Genomic DNA, 19,482 nt, shown 5'->3' with positions numbered 1-19,482 from the left:
AACATACAGGGCCCCCTTCAGACATCTTCTAAAAGCTGTGTAGTTATTTATTCCTCTATCAATCCTGCTCACATCACCCAGCTTTTCCATTACAGCAGTATCCACACTTTGCACTACCAACCCTGCAGAGAAGGAAGTGTTGTGACACCAGTGTCTTGCTACCTCTAGCCTGCCTGCTAAGAGAAATAAAATCAAATATTTATGAACAAGATTGCTCAATGTCTCAGGCCAAATTGAGCTAAAGAACAGATTTGAAATTCATGAAACTCTATGAGAGGATCATCACCAAGCTGGGCTTTTATTTGGTCCTTTGTCAACAGGACTCCCATCATTTAAAAGGTGTTTTCAGCTGATGAAGACCTTTTAATGCCCAAGTTTTAAAATATACCGTTACTGTCTTGAAAGGAAGAGTACCGGTAACTTAAAAATGTCAGTAGCAGAGATTGAGAAGACACCCAGTGTGAAGGCCATTTTGTCCCTGTTTTTGAAGTGGTTGCATAAAATGGGTTGGGAAGAGTTTTCCGTTTCATTGGTGCTATTTTCAAGAAAGGGAGAGCTCCGTAATACTCCTGATCTGTTTCCATTTCCATGGAGCGCCAGTAAATTTCATGGTCCTCTCATTGTGTGAATCATTTTGCTAAACTGGCAGGCATGGTAATAGCACTGGAAGTTAGGAACCCGTAAACCTCCAACCTACTGAACCTGGATACCTTTTGCCCTCATTGATGAAATCATCCAACATCTTTTGCCATTTACCAAAGATATTTCCATCAAGCCAAGCTGGTAGAACTTGAAGAAGTATGTGAGGTTATGCTTTCCCCACTGATGCATGTCCTCCTTTAGCCATAATAATGGGTTATAGCTGCTGTCCTTTAGGCTGTTCAGATGTCAGTTGGGTATTATAACTTTTTTTGAGAGAGAGAGAGAGAAAGAAAGAAAAAGGAAGAAGGAAGGTGAAAAAGGGTTGATAACACACACGCAGATTCCCTTTCTAAAGAAGAGAAAGACTTGTTGCTTTCAGTAGGCTAGACTTCATGGTTTTAATTCTCAAAATTATCGCCGGCGAGTAGTGTATATTACTTAATAGCAGTGCTTTGGAAAGGAAGCGAGAAGGCGGAGCAAGACTTTGGTGCCTGTTCTTAAAATGCATTCAAGATAAAACGGCTGAAACGTAGCCTCGCATGTGCTGCAGACGCTTCGGAACCGAGTCCAGGGGGCTCAAATGACTAAATCCGTCGCCAGCTGCAGCACATTCGCGCTTTCCCTCGCGTCGCCGTGTTTTTATCAGAAGAAGAGGAGGGCGGAGCGCCAAGTCCCCTCGCTCCTCCGCCGGCCTCTCAGGAGGCGGCGGCGGAGCGGCGTCCTCCGTCCCCAAAGCAACAGCGGCTCCGCCCCGCAAACAGTGGTCGGAGGAAGTGTCGGCGGCCAGCATGGGTGGCGAGGAGCCCGAGCCAGACTTCGAGAGCGCCCCCGAGACAGACCCCCGGGCTCGGCTGCTGGGGGCGCGCGTGGCGAGCAGCCTGCGCGTGGAGCCCGAGCGCTGGGAGCGTTGCGCGGGGAGCCCCGAAGCGCGGCCGCTCCTGCGCGCTTTCCTCGACGGCGACCCAGCCAAGCGGCTGCTGCTCGTCACGCCGGGCGCAGGGGGCCAGTTGGCGCTGGCCGACCGGCTGGCTCTGGCGCCCGGCACCGGTCGCTCTGGCAAGGGGGTCTTCCTGCTGCGCCTCACCCCCGGGCCGCTGCGCTCCCCGCCGGCTCCCGGGCACCTGCTCTATGGGGACCTGTGCTCCGCGCCCCTAGAGCACCTCGCGGCCCTCGTGGAGGAGGTAGGGCTGCTCAAAGGGGCCGGGCGCTCTGGGGAGGGCTGAATTCGGGTCAGAGGTCTGGCATAAGGGGGTGGGCATTTTCCCCACACCTTCTAGCTGTAGCAGCAGCTGCATACTAGTTGTATTTCCAGCAGGTGAGTAGTTTCTCTTGCTGACCCCCCCCTTCATTTTTGGTCTGCCAAGAAGCTGCTAAACTTAGGACCCTGACAGAAAAAGGGGGGACAGGCGAGAAGGCATTGCCTCCTTTTAGTGCCAAGACCCTGGGTAGCAGCAGTGTTTTTTTTCAATAAAAAATTAGGGGTACTCTCATTTTGACTCAACATAATCACCATTTTATAGTTCACATCGGGAAAAATAAATAGAGTAAATGGACAAAAGTACAAAGATTCACAAAATGTTTAGGGGTATGCGTCCCCCCAGAAAAAAGCACTGGGTAGCAGCATGTAATAAGAAGAGGGGTGTCCCTCTGAACAGGAGGGGGTTATATAACTCGGGGCCCTCAGGAAGGTCCCCAGTTTGGTCCCCAGCACCCTCTGTTAACAGGGTTTTAGGGAACCTTTCTAGGAAACAAGCCTCTACCCTTGCATTGGATTGGATGACCCTTGAGGTACAATTCTACAAATGTACAATTCTACAATCTCTGGAGAGCTGTTGCCTGTGGAAGTTCACATTTTGGAGCTACCCGGATGACTGGGCTCAGGTTTGCTGTTAAGGTAGCTTTGTATGTTTATGCTACTGGTGCCTTCAACTTTTTGTAATAAGCGTTTTCATCATAATTTTCATCAGAGTGATGAACATTCATAACCCTCTTTTTATTACTGGTTTGCAAAGGGAGGGGGCAGTGCCAGGTGGGTGAACAGCTAGCCAAAAAAGCACCTGGTTCCTTTTCTATCCCAGTCATGGTGAGTATTGGAGTTTCCCTTGCTGTCAGGTCCAGTATAATTTGAATTTCCTACTCCCATGTTAGCTCACTGGCCATCTGTTCTCCAACCACTTCAGCTCCTGGGCTTGGACAGATGTTTGAAACTCATGCAATATAGGGTTCATCTTCACAAATTCTTCATAGAGAGAACTACACAGTGCCTTGTGTGGGGAAGAGAGAGAAACAATCATATAAACATACTCTTTAAGTTGAAGGTAAAAAAGAATCTGAATTAGTCTCTGTATATTAGCCCTGTGAGGGGACTCAGAGGAGGAAATTGTCATTATTATTTATAAATTTGTCTAATGTTTAGTACCAACACAACTAAATTAGGAGTTTACACAGTATACCAACCAGTTATGCAAATATTAAAATATAAACACCCGTAATTAAAATACAAAATAGAACAATCGCATTACAACAGCGCAGTATTGAAAAACTGGAGACCACAGGTCACCGTTGATAAACATGGTGTGTTTACCTTTGGAAAGAACTGCCTTTATTGATGGCAGTAATGTGGTGACTGACAGTACAATAGTAATGAAATAATAATAATAAACCTAGCCTACACTTAAGAGGAGGTGATCCACTTTTATTCAGAAAGTTGCTGAGGAACAAGAATGCAAAACCCAAACCCACAAAATGAGGAAATACAAAATGAAGGCATAGCACCCATTCAAATTTGTTTGTGAAAGGGAGAGGCCGTAACTAGGCATGGATCCCTAGAACCTCCAGTTAAATGATCTCTGCTCCCAGGTAATGGGAACGGCTTCTCCCTGGGCCTGGAGAACTACTACTAGTCTGAGTGGCGTAGATGTGCCAGTGTGGTCTGACTCGGTGCAAGACAGATTCTCCTGTCTGTAAGTGTACAAAGAGTTTGTTGCTCTGCCACTGGAACGATAGAAACAAATGGTAGTCTGAAAAATCCAGCCATTTTTAAAATAAAAAAATGATCCCTTTATGTATGTTTGCAACAGGTTGGGAGTATGCCTTGGGAGTCCTTTGTAGGAATGACACATACCTGCTTCTCACCATTGTTTTGTGTGTGTTTTGTTAGGTTATTTGTAAAAACATAGTTACAGCTCCTGTTACCTTAAAGAAAATGACCTTGAATAAAGGAAAGAGGTGAGAGATGTAGGAAACAAATTAAATGAAAGTAGATTAACTCCTAGCTCACCAGACCTCTTTCCTTGCAATGACTCACAGTGATGATCAAAACAAAATAAAATAAAAAATTCCTTCCAGTAGCACCTTAGAGACCAACTAAGTTTGTTCTTGGTATGAGCTTCCGTGTGCATGCACACTTCTTCAGGTAAAGCTCAAGAACAAACTTAGTTGGTCTCTAAGGTGCTACTGGAAGGAATTTTTTTATTTTCTTTTGTTTTGACTATGGCAGACCAACACGGCTACCTACCTGTCACATTGATGATCTGAGCTTCAGAGGTTTGAAGTGTTTTTCTAGGCTCTCCAAATTGATCTATTTTCTTTAGTTCAGGAAACATCAGAGCAACCGTCTCTCAAGGATTCAGGAATTAATATGGGACTTATAAAACTTACAAGCAAAACTTTTAGGTCCTGTTGCGATTGATGTAACCTGGCAAACCAGGGGCTCTGAAATTTTCCTCAACCTAATATGTCTTCTAGGTAGTGGTGCCACTCTTGGGGAACCAGAAAAACCATCCCAGCTGGCCCCATGTGGTGTCACAGGATATCGTCCACCACATCTGCAACCTGAAAAGTAGTGTTTTTGTAGTTGTTGGACAAATTAAAGGCAAGACTTTGCTGCCTCTCCCTACTGACCCTGAAAGAGACGCATATATAGATTCTGACAATGAGAAAAAGTAAGTAGCAATGTTGTAGCTATTGACATGAATGGTCATTTTTAATGTACTCAGTGACTACAGTATTGCTTTTATTCTAGGCTTTGTGTTATAAAGCAACAACTGAGTTTTCATTAACAGCTGGTCTTTTTGCTGCGACTTAGCATAGCCTCCCCCTCTGCCCCCAATTTAAACCACTGTATTTTGTTTTGTGCTTTGTGTTGGGTTGTTGTTTTTACTAGTTAGAATGAACTTCTTTTTTGGTAAACAATGTTTGTCTTCAGTGCAATTTTGGACATTATGATTGTGTCTCTTCATTGCCAGTATACCAGGTGCCAGCTAGTCTCTTACTAAAACTTTAGTTTCTGTCATTTTTGCTTGATCTTTTGTTCAAAGCACTGTAGTATATATCTCCACCATTCCATATTAAGGCTTTGATATTTATTGCTGGTAATAATGTGGTGTTGTATCAGTTGTACTGAGGTGCTTTATGTAAAGGTTTTCACATAATAGAAAGAAGTGTGGAAATGTATGGCACACTTGGCACACCGGGAACAGAAATAATGTGGGTCAATAAAGTGAACCATAGATTATACCGTGATAAGCGTCCAGTTGCTTCATTGCAAGATAGAACTTCGTGTTTTTTTGTTTTTTAGATCTGCCTTTTTGTCTACCACTGTCAGATGGAAAGTAAAACTAATCTGCTGATATGTTTGCTTTCTGTAGCACTGAACTCGTGGATAAATCTATTGTCCATGCAATTGAATCAGCTGTTATTGAATGGACCCACCAGATCCAGGGAGTTCTAAAGAGAGAGTCTTCAGAACCACTTTTGCAAGGTCAAGATCCCAGTCCAAAGGTGGAGCTGGATTTTTGGAAAAGCAGGTACATTTGTAGCTTCATTCTGCATTGAAGACGTAAGCAGAGCAGCGAGAGCTGCTTCTATAAGAGCGCAATTGCAGAACTATTTGGTTTGAGCTGGACTCTAGTTGATGTGGAAACACCCACTGCTGTTGACGTCACTTGTACAACTGTTCACTTTCTGATTAGCACGATAAGTAAATTTCTGCCCTGGAAACTGTTTTGCCTAGGAATATCTTAAAAACTGGCAAATGCATAACCTGGATTTGCTGTAAGGGGGAGTATGTTGCCTGGAAATGTGTCTTTGCCCACTGCCTCACCATTTTGTTTTCCCTGTAGATTTGAAGATCTGCAGTGCATTTACAGCCAGCTGAAAGCCAGAAGGGTTTTGACCATGATGGAGCTTCTTGACAGAGTGCAGAGCACCTACTTTCCAGCATTCAGGTCAATTTTCAGAGATGTAGAAGCAGGTGAGATTTTGAAAATTTGTACTATAATGTTTATTCACAGATCACTAACCTCTCCTGGTTGGCCTACGTGGAGATAAATTTCTTCAGTTCTTGTTGAAATAGTGGATGTGACAGGGTGAAGGTTCAGTCATTTATAAGGTCGCTTAGAGCTTTTGAAGGACTTTGAAGAATGGCAGAAATTTCCCAGGAGGAGGGAGCTGCCATAAGACATAATATTTCTCTGTCATACTTGTAATTTTCAGTTTTTGCCCTGTGGTGTGTAAAATGAGTTTAATGTGCACTGTAATTCAGAAATCTTGAAAGTAAACCAAAATTGTTTCCACAAAAGTGTATTTAAGATCTCCTAAGTAATGTATGGCACCTTTCCCTAGCATCTCTCCTGTGAAACTTTTCTTTTTCTTTCAAAATCACAGCTTTGGTTGAGGCCCATGATATAAATGTGCACCTAAAGCCCCTAGAGCACCCTCTGGAGGAAATAGAAAATGTGGAATTCAACGAGTTGAAGCCGTTACTAAACCGAGTGCTTCATGTGGTGTGCTTAATCTGGGCCACGTCCAAATATTACAGCACACCTGCAAGGATAATTGTGCTGCTTCAGGAAATCTGCAGTCTCCTCATTCAGCAGGTAGGCCATGTAGTGGGTTTTTTTACCCCTTGCAAAATGGAGAAAATAATATACTGCTGTTCCACGCAGACACAGTATGAGGGCTCCAGTAATGCTTTGGGGTCTATAGGTTGCAACACTCATTTTGTCACTGTAAAACTTCAGCCCTCAGCGGGCATGTGTACCTCCCACAGTGGTCATTCCAGTGCAGTGGTAAGTGAGAGGAGAGGTACCTTGACAATGAGGAGACTGTGGCATGATGAGAGGACCACATGTTAAACTGCCCTGGATATGCATGGAGCCTTTTTAAGTGCAGCAGCAAAATGGAAATCCGGAGAGATGCCCTGTTTCTCTGCAAATCCCAGCAAGTGCTGGAGGTTCAAATGTAGGAATGCTGCCTTTTCTTTAGAAGGCAGTCCCTTCTGTTTTTCAGACACTTTGGCAGTGTTATGTTTATGTACGAAATGTTATAAAAGAGGCACAGTTCCCTTACTCTTCCCTTTGGCGGATATGTGGATGAGTTATGCCTCCTTCCATTGTGTTGTGTATCAATCCCGATGAACCATTGTCAGTTTTCCAAACGACCAATTTAGGTTAGGATTAGGCCCCTTATGTTGAATACTCTGTCTTTCTGTGCCTGTTTCATTTTCTCTTCCTTTTTTTTAAAAAAACAAGCAAACCATGCCACTGAAACTTCAAGATTTGTTGCCCTTCTCTGTCTACCTAGGCCAGGACTTACCTCAATGGAGAAGATCTGCTTAAAGCAGAAACTGAAGAAAGTCTGGGCAAAGTGCAGACAACTTTTGATATTTTCAACTATTTCAAGCAGACCTTTGAGGAAAGAAGAGACAATCTCAGCACTTACTTTCAGCCAGGCCTAGAGGCAAAGGAGTGGGATTTCCCTTCTGTAATGGTTTTTGCACGATTGGATAATTTTCTAGAGAGGCTCCACGTGGTAAATGTAAGTACCACGGAATATTACAAATGTTGGCGTATATACGGAACAATGTATATAATGTCAGAAATAACTTACTGTAACTCCTCTCGCTCCCTTGACTCTTTGCTTCCAGGGGTTCAGGATTCCTGGTGTCTAGGGGATCTAGCTGGGGAAGACATGGGTTCAACACCCCACTCAGTCATGGAGCTTGCAGGCATGATTGATCAAGCCATTGCTTTTCAGCCTTTTCTGTATTGCAGGGTTGTAAACGGGATAAACCTTATATAGGCTACCCCGAGCTCCTTTGAAGAAAGGTGGGACACAAATGTGGTAAATAAATAATACTACTGTTTAATATGTGGTTGAATTTTTCACCCAAGGAGTTCCTGAATTCCCAGGCAATTTGCCTCACCAATGCAGATTTCTGTCCCAGGAGATCTGCAAAAGCTGTCAGGATTTCTGAGCAAGAGCTGATGGCGATGCTCTTGATGCACAGGCTTCCTCACCCTTCAAGTTACCTTTTTGTTATCTTCTTCCTCATCCTTTAAGGTTACACTGATAAAATGGGGCTAGATACAGATTAAAAGATCCCCAGAGCAGCCCAATGTCGTGTGTATTTATAGGGCATGCCTCCCACACTTAATCAGAATCTGCTTTGTTCTTACAACGGCATCTTGTTCTACAGCTTTTACCCTGGCTGTTGTTGTTTTTAGGCATGACCCAATTTCCCAGGCTCAGATTCTCTTTTTTCAAATATAACATGGATATTGTCCCTTTCCTTGCTCAGGTATTAAGACCTCCCCCAACCCAAAAAATTCACAGTAGTCATGTTCCCAAATAATTGTATTTAACTCTGATCTTTATATATGTGTACAAAACAGACACTTCCAGGGTATAGAGAACTGGGTGTAGAGAGACAATAGTGGTAGGTAGCTCATGACATTTATGGCATAAGGACAGTTAGGATATAACAGTTAGATCCAGAGATGTTCAACAGAAGCCCTTCCACTGATTTTCACCACTTTCTTCTTGCCCCTCCACACACACCCATCCCAAACCTTTATTTAGAGTCCTCTGACTTTTTTTTTGAGGGAAGCGTTGGCACAATGAGGGGTCAAGAAACCCCCATTGCATGAACAGACTTTTGCATACCCACGTGTGAATGAAGCACAATGTTCCATTTGCATGGTTTTAAAACAAGAGAACGTTTCTGTAGGTCTCAACATCGCCAGCTGTTAAGAAGAGTGAAATATATGCTGGACAATATAATTTCAAAAGAAGCAAATGCTGATCTGCTGCCCATCAGATCTGAGAAGTCAATGTGCTGTATAATACGTGGGGAAGCCTTGTCAAATTGCATATAATCTGATGCTAAACCAGCATTCATTCCCCACCCACCCCAATTTAGTTGGTCAGCCAGGTATACTGCTAGAGGTTAGCACAATTGTGTGAGACATACAGGGATATGATGCACTGAATCAGCACATGTGGAATGTGACAGAAAGCCTAATGCTGACCTGTTGCTGACAGATGTGGTATTTGTGGGGTATTCTATATCTCTTTGGCTTTACACGGGCTCCTGCTCCTGAATCTCCCTGTAAAATGTAAAGAAGAATTCCTGGCTCACAGTTTCCTCAGATTATACAACTTTTGCATGTAAGCATTTTGGCTGCAATTTGTTTTCCACTTGTCAGATTTTCCATTAGTTTCAAATGACCACCACACCACGGGATTTAACAGGTTAAGAAGGTTTTTGGTTGGCTGCAATAAAAGCGAGTTTTTCATTCCTTTCCTACCCCAAACTGAAAGACTTCAGAAGCATAATATAGGCGCCTGACACATGCTCCAGTTCCCTTGAAAAATGGCTTCAATTAGATTTTTTTTTTTTTTGGTCTCTTCTTGTCTTAAAGCACAGAATCTCAGTTGAATGCAAAGTAGTATTGATTGGAGGGGAGGCCTGCTGCATTTTTATACACCCCTTTAATTAACCTTGCAGAAAGCACAGCAATAATCAATGCCTCTTTAAAGCCATATTGATATTTTCCAATAAGTCTTGCTAGGAAGTAAGCTAAATGATTGTAGCCTAGGCAGGAGCTGATCTAATGAGAGAAAGGCAAACAGAGATGTTAGCGATTTGTATTTCATTGAGTTTAATGCCCCCACCTGCCCCACATCAGCACTAACTGAACAACAGTCTTAGTCACTTAACTATTTAAAGATATGTATATATAAGTTATATATGTCTTAAGTTTAGGGATGATAATGAAGGTGGTATGGCTAGTGTTGACCTATAACAGTATGAAAAATAAACTATATCTTCTCTTTGTCTCAGGCACCAGCATGAGGCAGTCATGGGTCTAGCCTGGCCTAGTCCACTTGTTGGGAAGCAGTGCCATAATCTGCTGTGGGTAATAACTGTTAATTATCCCAATTTGTAGGACCTTCTGGTGACTGCGTTGGACATAGAGAAATTGGAGAAGCTCGAATTCAGTGGCATAAAAGGGAAATCTCTGAGCCAGCAAGTCCTGAGCATGTATGAAGAGTTCCAAGAGGTTTATAAAGTGTTTTCAGATCGTACATATGACTGCTTGGATGTGGCCAACATGGTAGGTGGTTCTGGATTCCATAATAACTCATCTCATGTTCATGCTGAATGTTTCTACCAAAAGAGGATTTTAGGAGCTTAACACTGAAGAGTCTGGTTTTGGGGGAGAGTTGTTTCCAGAAACTGCTGAATCAACTGTGACATGAATTCATTGGGCTGTTGTCTGGTTCTGTTAGGAATTTGAAGATGATGTGTATGACTTCAAGGAGAAAGTGGAAGATATGGATCGAAGGCTAGGGACTGCTTTTGCCCAGGCTTTTGATGATGCAGCTAGCATAGAGCACGCATTCAAGGTTTGTATTTGTTGTACTAGGACAATGCAGTGTGTAGTGAATGTGCCCTATTTTTCTATACACAAAGCTTTTCTTTTCTTACAAATGCCCTGAAGAGTTGCCAGTTAATGGTATTTTATATTTCAGCCTACCACTTTTAAGATCTTAGTTGCATTCCATTAATCATGTGAATAGGCCCTTGACTTGAATTGGTGACCTTCAGAGCTGTAGAGCTCCATGGGTTCAAATTGCAGTTGCCGAGCATTCAGAAGAGAGAGATTATAAAACCAAGCAATTTTACTTTAATAATAATAAAAAGGAAAAATCCAACAAATAATATATGGCCATGTAAAAAGTTGCATGTATTTTCTACGTTTCTGTGCGCTCTGGCTTCTGTCACGGTGTTCCGTTGTGCCAGAACCGGTTTAGTTATGCTGGCCACATGACCCAGAAAACTGTCTGTGGACAAACGCCGGCTCCCTCGGCCTGAAGAGAGATGAGCACCACAGCCCTTTGACTGAACTTAGCTGTCCAGGGATCCTTTACCTTTACCTTATCTGCATTCACTAAGCACACAATGCTGGCTCGTTTTTTTGTTTCTGGATGCTGCTCCAAAGGCTTCCTTGCAAAAGGAGGGAGAGCCACATTGATTTGGAGGCCTGAAGCCACTTTTAGCCTGGATTTCTTAGTTCCAAGTTGTGATAAAATGATTTGTGGCCACAGTTTTATCTGGTGAAGGAAATTTTCCAGATAGGTTAAAACCTCAAATTGCTAGATCTCAGAGAGCAGGAGTTGCCTCCCTCACTTCTCAATCCTTGTTCCTGCACTGTTCAAGGAAAGGCTAGTAGCATTCATTTTGCTGCTTACCAGTAAGGGGTCGGAGAGTTAGGACTAGTTAAAGGTGGGTGAAGTGGGAGATGCAGAACATTTAGTTAAAAGGAAAAGAACAATAAAAACATAGGGAGATGGGAGGCGGAAGCAGTCTTTGGTAATAATTGTTTGCTGCAAAAAAAATGTGGGGAAAATAATGAATGAGTAATGTTTTTTGGGGAGGGGAAATACATCATTGGAATCATTTTATCAACTGATTTCAACCATGACAATGTGTAAGTGATATCAAACATGGCTTATGATTAAAACCTGTTTCGTACATCCATCAGATAGATTGGTGAACTGCAGTAACTAGGTGGGTCATTGAAGAAATATGTGGGTGTTGAAAAGGATTGCTGGTTTTGTTTGGACCCAGGGCATGTACACAAAATCACAGATATTTCCCATTTCTTTCTGTATGGTAGCTGATAGACATATTTGGGAGTCTATTGGAACGGCCATTGATAGCAGCAGATGCCTATGCTAAATATCATCTTCTCATCACAATGTTCGACAGAGACCTGGACGATGCTAAACTGATCTACCTGAAACATATTCAGGAGGAGTTGGAACTAGGTATTTGTTAGCAACTTCAGAATGGCTTCATGCTCAGTTAACAAGATGCCTTTAGAAAGCAAGGAAGTGCACAATTATTTTAAGCAGCTTTTTATTAAAAAAAACCCTCATAATTGATATTGCAAATCTTTGTTTAAGTAGGACAGACTTCTTAATATTTTCAAAAAATGTAATAAACAAACAAACAAATAAATCAAAGCAAGATTGCTGTGCAAATGACAGTGTATTAGGTCATTTCATTACAATACCTACAAGCCTTTCCAGAACTTGAGAAAGGAGAGCTTCCTGTGCCCCTTAACTCTACAATAATAAACTTTAAAGCATGGGTTGGCAAACTAAGGTCTGCGGGCCGGATCAGGCCCAATTGCCTTACAGATCCGGCTTGCGGACGGTCCGGAAATCACCGCATGGATCACCAGCGCACGTGTTCTTTCTCTCTCCCTTCCTCTCCCTCACATGGCGGCGCCGGTGCCTCCTCCCTCCCTCCTCCTGGCTTCTCCCCGCCCTGCCTAGAGGAGGAAGTGGGCTGGGCTTTGTTGGTGCCAGCAGCAGCAGTGCTCAAGTGGCTGCCATTTTAAGCAGCCCCTCTCTGGAGCCCTTTCGCGTGCCGCTCATCGTCCTGCCGCCGCCAGCCCCTGCCACTCGAAAGACACAGGTAAGCAGCCACCGGGGCTTGTGGTGCTCTTGCATTGTCCCCCCCCCAAAAATAATAGTCCGGCCCCCCACAAGGTCTGAGGGACAGTGGACCGGCCCCCTGCTGAAAAAGTTTGCTGACCCCTGCTTTAAAGCTTCATGGTTGGTGTGTCATTTAGTCCTGTCAGAGAGGCGGAAACAGACATCGGACCTGAGAAGGGGCCACCATATTATCTATCACAAATGCTTTTTTGGGATACTGGCCCAATTGCTCTCTGCTAGTCAACATACTTCGTCACACAGTGCGTAAATAAACAATGGAACTGATGACCATAATCTTAGATAGATTTATAAGACTATTCAACCAATTCATGGATGATAACACCATATCAGTGGCTACTAGCCACAGTGGTTGTGCTTCACCTCCACTGTCGGAGGCAGTATGCCTCTTAAGTTTCTGGGAATCGCAAACGGACAGAGCATTGTTGCACTCGGGTCCTACTTGAATGCTCTCCACAGGCACCTGACTGACCAGTGTGAGAGCAGGATGTTGGTCTAGACGGTTCATTGGCCTGATCCAGCAGATTATTCTTATGTCATGTGACTGTCCACCTCTATTGAAGCTTCTGTATATGGAGTGAAAAAGAGATTTGAATTCCTATTAACCTTTTTCTCTGTACTTGAGTCCTGAGCAGAATGTGAAGGAGCTGAACTGCTAGAGATGGTTTTTGCTGGAGACTGTTCTCTTCTAATCCCATAGGAAGAAAAAAAACCATTGTATGCAAAAACGTGGCATGTTGAAGGCTAAAACCCTTCTTTCTAGTAATCTTTCTTTGTGCAGAGAAGTTTCCCTTCTCCCACACAGTGTGAGAGCATTCAAAAATCGAGTTGCTTTCAGGATGACCTAGTACAACCCAGGAGGGGTATTTTGCATATTTTTTTGGTTGGCTGTTTTACATCAGCGAATCTCTGTTGCTGGGTCCATGCAGTACACTGGTTCATGCTTCTCACTTTGGGATGAATTTGTTTTTCTCAGGTTGTCCTACAGTGCACAGGAATATGCCATTGGTTGCTGGAGGAATTCGTTGGGCTCAAGAATTAAAAGACAGGATCCAGATCCCATTTAGTAATTTCAGGCATGCCACCCACCTGTGAGTATATTCATTTCATTTAAGCCAGGGGTGGGGAACCTCTGATCTGTATGCCTAATTAAGCCTACTAGGCTATTTTTCCTGCTAGGCTATTTCAGCTAAGCTATGCCTACCTTCTGTACACCTGATGTCATACATGATGTCAGCTGTTGGGCAGGTAAAGGTGGACAAAAGGGGCTTTGTAGGCCCTACTAGTCACCAGTGCCTGCAAAGCCCCGTCACAAGCGCCGATAATCAGCTGATGTCATTGTGATATTAGGTGATTGACAGGTGGGCAGCATGGTCTTTAAAACTAGACAATGAATGAAAACGAGGAGCGCTATTCAGGTCTCTGTGAATTACAGAGAAAGGAAGCTGTGCTTTGAGAAACAGGAGAAAAATTGAGAGGTCAGACAGAAAAAATATTTGACAGGAAAGGTGTGTGTGTGTGTGTGTGTGTGTGTATTGGCATTTCGGGGCTTTCAGACTAGAATGTGATATGCACTTTTTAAAAAGCTACTTAAAAACAAGAGAAAGTAATATTGACATGCATGTAATGTCTATTACACCACATAGTCTTAATATTTATTTTGATGTTTCTTTTTTGGCAGTTGCCTAGACTCTGCTGAAGGCAAAAGAATGGTGCAGAAGTATGAAGATCTGATGGAGATGCTAGAAAAGTAAGTCTGTTTGTTTAGGACATGATTTGAGAATATATTAGCCATTATTAAGGCATGCTTTATAGCAGGGGTCAGCAAACTTTTTCAGCAGGGGGCTGGTCCACTATCCCTTGTGGGGGGCTGGACTATATTTGGGGGGGGAAGAAGAAGAAAGAAGAAGAAAGAATTCCTATGCCCCACAAATAATCCAGAGATGCATTTTAAATAAAAGCACACATTTTACTCATGTAAAAACACCAGGCAGGCCCCACAAATAACCCAGATATGCATTTTATATAAAAGGATACATTCTACTCATGTAAAAACACACTGATTCCCAGACCGTCTGCGGGCTGGATTTAGAAGACGAAGTTTGCCTACCATGCTTTATAGCTTTGATGGATTTAGGCAATGCATAGATAATAGTTGCCTTTTATATTAATTTAGTTTAAATTTCTTCCTCTTCCTTGGTTGTGCTGGCTGAGTTTCATATCTTGGAATTACTTTATGTGCAAGTTGATGTTAGCAAAGTAATAAAATTCTGAAGCCTTGTTCTTTCTTGGAGGCTAGGGAGAGCTGTGGCAGTGTGCCTTTTCCCAAAATGCTGCCTACTTGATTGCACAAATGGATGAAACACTGCAATTTGATCTTCACTTTAGCTAGTTATCAAAGCTCCCTCATTTGAGTTCTGTTTACTGTACAGTTAGTGCTGAGCCATTCCATTATATACATGCACATTTATGCATCTTGGGTGTACATAGGAGCTGCACTAACTCAGGACTGGACATATCTAGTAAGTAAAGGAATTTAGTTTCAAATACCTTAAAATCCACAGCTTAACCGTATAGCATTTTTGTGTGTGCCTATGATTCTGAGTTCCAGGAGTTGGGTAGTTCAGAAGTTTGGGATGGGGTTGCATTGCCTCTGAAGAAACAGCTGCGTAGTTCAGGCATATGGCTAGATCCAGCTTTGTCACTGGATGTGATACTCTGTGAACTCTGTGGCGAACTCTGACTATGCCCATTCCTGGACAGGGATAGTTTGGCCATTGCAATTAAGGCATTGGTAATCTCAAGATTGGACTACAGTAATGTATTGAGTTTGGCCAAACTGCGGGAGGCAGTGGAAGACAAGAGTGCCTGGCGTACTCTGGTCCATGGGGTCACGAAGAGTCGGACACGACTGAATGACTGAACAACAACAACAACAATGTATTGTATATGGGGTTTCCCTTGGGACTGGTGCAGAAGGTTGTTGAGTACAGCACACATCTAGACTTTTGCTGAGGGAACCGCACTGGCTACTGATCGCCTACCAGACCATGTTCAGTGCCTTCTTGTTAACACATAAAACCCTGAACAAGATTACCTGAAAGGCCACCTCCCCTTTTATAGATTCTTCAGGGTTGAGATGTTATTTTAGCCGTCTCCTGAAGAATAAGGGTTTCCTTTCCACAGCTTTGCTTGCAGCATAGCTAGGAAATCTTTTCCAGCAAAAAGGGTTCAGAAAGCCACAGTTTACAGAGCCTGACATGGTGGTTGTGGTCTTATGGCAGATACCAAGAGAAGCTTTATAAGGAGTGGTTCCAAACTGTGTCTGAAAAATCGCAGTATAACCTCACTCGACCGATCATCCGAAGGCATTCAGAAAGTAAGCTGATTGCTGTCAATTTTGACCCTCAGGTAAGATGTGAGAGCATTTTATTACTTACTTAATTCATTTATAACCTGTGCTTATATCAAACGGGCAAAAAGCATCCATTAAAAAACATTATTGAAAACATTGGTAAAACATCAATAAAAATGGATTGGTTAAAATGAGAAAAAATAGTATTTCAAAGGCCTATCTAAACAATAGCTTTCAAAAGACATCTGAAAGAAGGCAGGGGCAATTCCTGCTTATCTTCTGCTGGAAGGAAATACCGCATGGCAGGGCCTGCCTCACAAAAGGCTTGATCCCTAGTGGAGACCAACCAAAACTCAGGGGCGCCTGGAACCACAAGTGCCCTGCCAGAGAATGTCAGTGATCAAGGTAGAGCATAAGGCAGGGATAGGCAAACTCGGCCCTCCACATGTTTTGAGACTACAGCTCCCATCATCCCTAGCTAACAGGACCAGTGTTCAGGGATGATGGGAGTTGTAGTCCCAAAACATCTGGAGGGCCGAGTTTGCCAATGCCTGGCATAAGGAGTCAGGTAGCTCAAGTTGTTTAAACCTTTGTGAATCAACAAAGAAAGGGGGAGGGGATTAATGATAAAATACGAAAATATTTTAAGTATTGAAATGGAATTAGGAAAAGTATGTTATACTGAGCAGCAAGTAAGGGAGGGAAGAGAAACATCATGGAAGCGGGGTGGGAAGTCAACTTTTAAATTTGAATTAATTTTATATTCATTTGTTTGTTTTGATTTTTTTTGAAAAGCAGTAAAAATTAATTGGCAAAACAACAAGAAGAACAGGTACCTTGAATCTGGAATTGGCAGCTAGTGCATCTCTCTCAGCAGCAGAATAATGTGTTGCCTGTGTTCTGCTTCTGTGAGCAGTCTGGCCATGCCATTCTGCAGTAGTTGAAGCTTCCAGACCAGATACAAGGGCAGCCCCACCTAAAGTGTGTTACAGTAAATAAGCCTTCGGGTTACCAGTGCTTGGACCACTGTGGTCAGGTTGTCATGGTCTAGGAATGATTGTAGCTGGTGCTGCTCCGGCACCTGGAGCAGCACACATGCTGTGCACCCGGGGGCAGGGCGAACGTCCCACGGGGGCAACATGGCAATGTCACCCCCCTCAGGGATGACACCCGGGGTGGATGACACCCCCCCACCCCCCGCACCCCCTTCCTCTGCCAGTGGCTGGTGCACTAGCTGGAGCAGATAAAAACACACACACACTTTGCCACAAAGGTCACTTGGGCCTCTAGTAAAAGAGATGGGCCAAGGAGTACCCTTGAAAATGTATTTGTTCCTTCGGACAGCGGGGCCACCCGATCCAGGACAGGCAGATGACCTATCTTCCAGTCACAGTTAACCACCCACCCACAAGGCCTCCATCTTTCAAGCTCAGTTTACTGACCCTCATCCAGTCCACCACTGCATCCATGCACTAGTCCAGGACTTGCACGGTCTCTCCTTTAATCAGATGCAATGGAGAAATAGAGCTGGATATCACCAGCATACTGATGACAGCTTGCTGCCAAACTTCAACTGACTGCTCCCTTCGTCTTCGTTATAGATGTGGGGTAGCATTTGGGACAAAAAGTGCCTTGTGGCTCCCCATAGTGGAAACAACAAGGGTCCAAAGAGCACACTCCCATTGCTACTTTCTGGACATGATCTCTCAAGTAGGAACAGAGTCACTACCACACAGTGGCACTGATACCCATTTCACTTAGTAAGTCCAGAAGGTTATTGAATGGTACTGGAAACCATTGAGAGATCGAACAGAAGGAGCATGGTTGTACCCCACCCCCTTATCCTCCATAAATTTATCTAGAAAAGCAAAACCTTCCTTCATGTCCTAGTAACTAAGATATCCCAGTTTTACTCTCATGCTGGTGTATGATATTAAAGGAACAGACTGACTTTAAGAGCTGTGCCAAGATCGTCTCTAATCAACATCAGTTTTCTGTCAGGAAATTTTCTTTCCTCCAGTTTTGAGATTAGAGTAATTCTAGACAAGGAAACAGTGCTATAAAAAAGAAGGAGGAGGAGGAGGAGGAGGAGGAGGAGAACTCTTTAAAAAAGAAATCCAAAGGTTTGTGTGAATGTGTTTTGCAGCTGGTGTCAGTTTTGCGAGAAGTGAGTTACCTTGGGCCAAGCCAGACTGGGAAGATACCAGAGGCAGCAGCTGAAATCTTTTCTTCCAAGGAGTCCTTCCGGAAGCTGGTAGCCAACCTAGACTTGATGGTCACCTGGTACAATAAAATCCTGCTCACAGTCCTGGAGGTGGAATACCCCCTTGTGCAGGACCAGCTGCAGGAGATTGATATTCATTTGAGAGAGGCAGAAGAAACATTGAATTGGAAAACAGAAGGTAAGAAGTACCTCTGGAATAGGTTCCGTGGAATCTGGCAGGGATGAAGGTGTACAGAAAAGCAAATAAATAAAATAATTTGAGGCCCAGATTTCTCTTCCTTCATCTAGGCCATCTTTTGGCCCAAAGTCCTACTGATTCACTCTGGTTTGAATGCTGTAAATTGCAGTCTTCTTCCTGTAGATGTACTCATGGTAGGAATGCTACCTGGATTCTCTATGGCAATTCAGTAACCAATACACTTAAAACTATCTGGTTTGTTTCTGGGTTGTCAATTAAATTAAATGCTTGTTGACTTTCTCTCCATTGGTGTTGAAAGGACTTTGGGAACATGTTTCACGGCTAGTTGACGGTGTGCGAGATCTTGAGCAAAGAATCCAGAAAACCAAGGACAACATTGAGGAAATTCAGAATATCATGAAAACTTGGGTCTTCCCAGTTTTTGAAAGAAAAGATGGGAAGAAAGAATCTCTGCTGTACTTAGATGGTCGACATGAACGACTGGACAAACACTACCGACTCATCACAGATTCAGGGCATAAGATCCATTTACTAATCAAGGTTGAGGTTTTTTTTTAATTAAAAAAATATATAATGTGGATTCTCCCAGGAAATGCTATGTGCAATTATTTATTTTCCATCATTACAGAATTTGCCATAAATGGCTAATGTCAAAGGGGCTGTCTGGTTTTCCCTAGGGGCATGAATAAGTCAGACTTAAATTGCTATCACCTTGCTGTACATTGACATCTGCATTCAACATGTTGCTCAGCCTATACAGGCAGCGACTGTTTTAGGCATGCCCAATATGTGCAGCTATGTTGAATTCCTCCCCAGATGTTGCAAGTAGTGCATTCCAGCAAGCTGTTGGCACTAGAACTGGTATATTCTCCAAGTATTTATAAATACCAATAACCTTTTGAACTGTGAAGTCTGTGTAGCCTTAGTAAGTTGCACATAGGCTGAGAATATTAGAACGATGTGAGACAACAGGAGAAATACAAGTGACTGGTTATTACTGCCAAAAGAGCTGATGGGACCGTCTGACATTTTGTTAATGCTGAAATGTTGAGATCACCTTCATTTGATTGTGGCTTCTATATATTTAGGAAAACTTGAGACTGTTTGCAGCAGATCCAACTTCTGATATTTGGAAAGCTTATTTGGAGCATGTGGATGAGATTGTCCTTGATGGATTCTTTAATGTCATTGAATGTTCACTGAAGTACCTTTTGGAAAACACAGGTGAACATGTCCTTGTGACTCACGCAA

General features: G+C 43.2%; 1 protein-coding gene across 1 annotated transcript; it reads left to right on the top strand.

Moving 5' to 3' along the window:
• Positions 1-1,430: 1,430 nt before the first annotated feature.
• LOC117039229 (dynein heavy chain 9, axonemal-like) lies at positions 1,431-18,087 on the top strand. The gene is made up of 12 exons (XM_033136323.1): positions 1,431-1,823; positions 4,390-4,586; positions 5,292-5,450; positions 5,766-5,896; positions 6,310-6,521; positions 7,228-7,461; positions 9,876-10,043; positions 10,219-10,335; positions 11,610-11,760; positions 13,430-13,544; positions 14,135-14,203; positions 17,955-18,087. The coding sequence occupies exons 1-12, from the start codon at positions 1,431-1,433 to the stop codon at positions 17,977-17,979; spliced, it is 1,971 nt and encodes a 656-aa protein (XP_032992214.1). The 3' UTR covers positions 17,980-18,087.
• Positions 18,088-19,482: the final 1,395 nt, after the last annotated feature.

Source organism: Lacerta agilis, chromosome 2, assembly GCF_009819535.1.
Source record: "Lacerta agilis isolate rLacAgi1 chromosome 2, rLacAgi1.pri, whole genome shotgun sequence".
In the NCBI taxonomy this organism is placed as follows: domain Eukaryota; kingdom Metazoa; phylum Chordata; class Lepidosauria; order Squamata; family Lacertidae; genus Lacerta; species Lacerta agilis.
The sequence above is the reverse complement of the archived record's forward strand: the minus strand, read 5'-3'. Positions and strand labels throughout refer to the sequence as shown.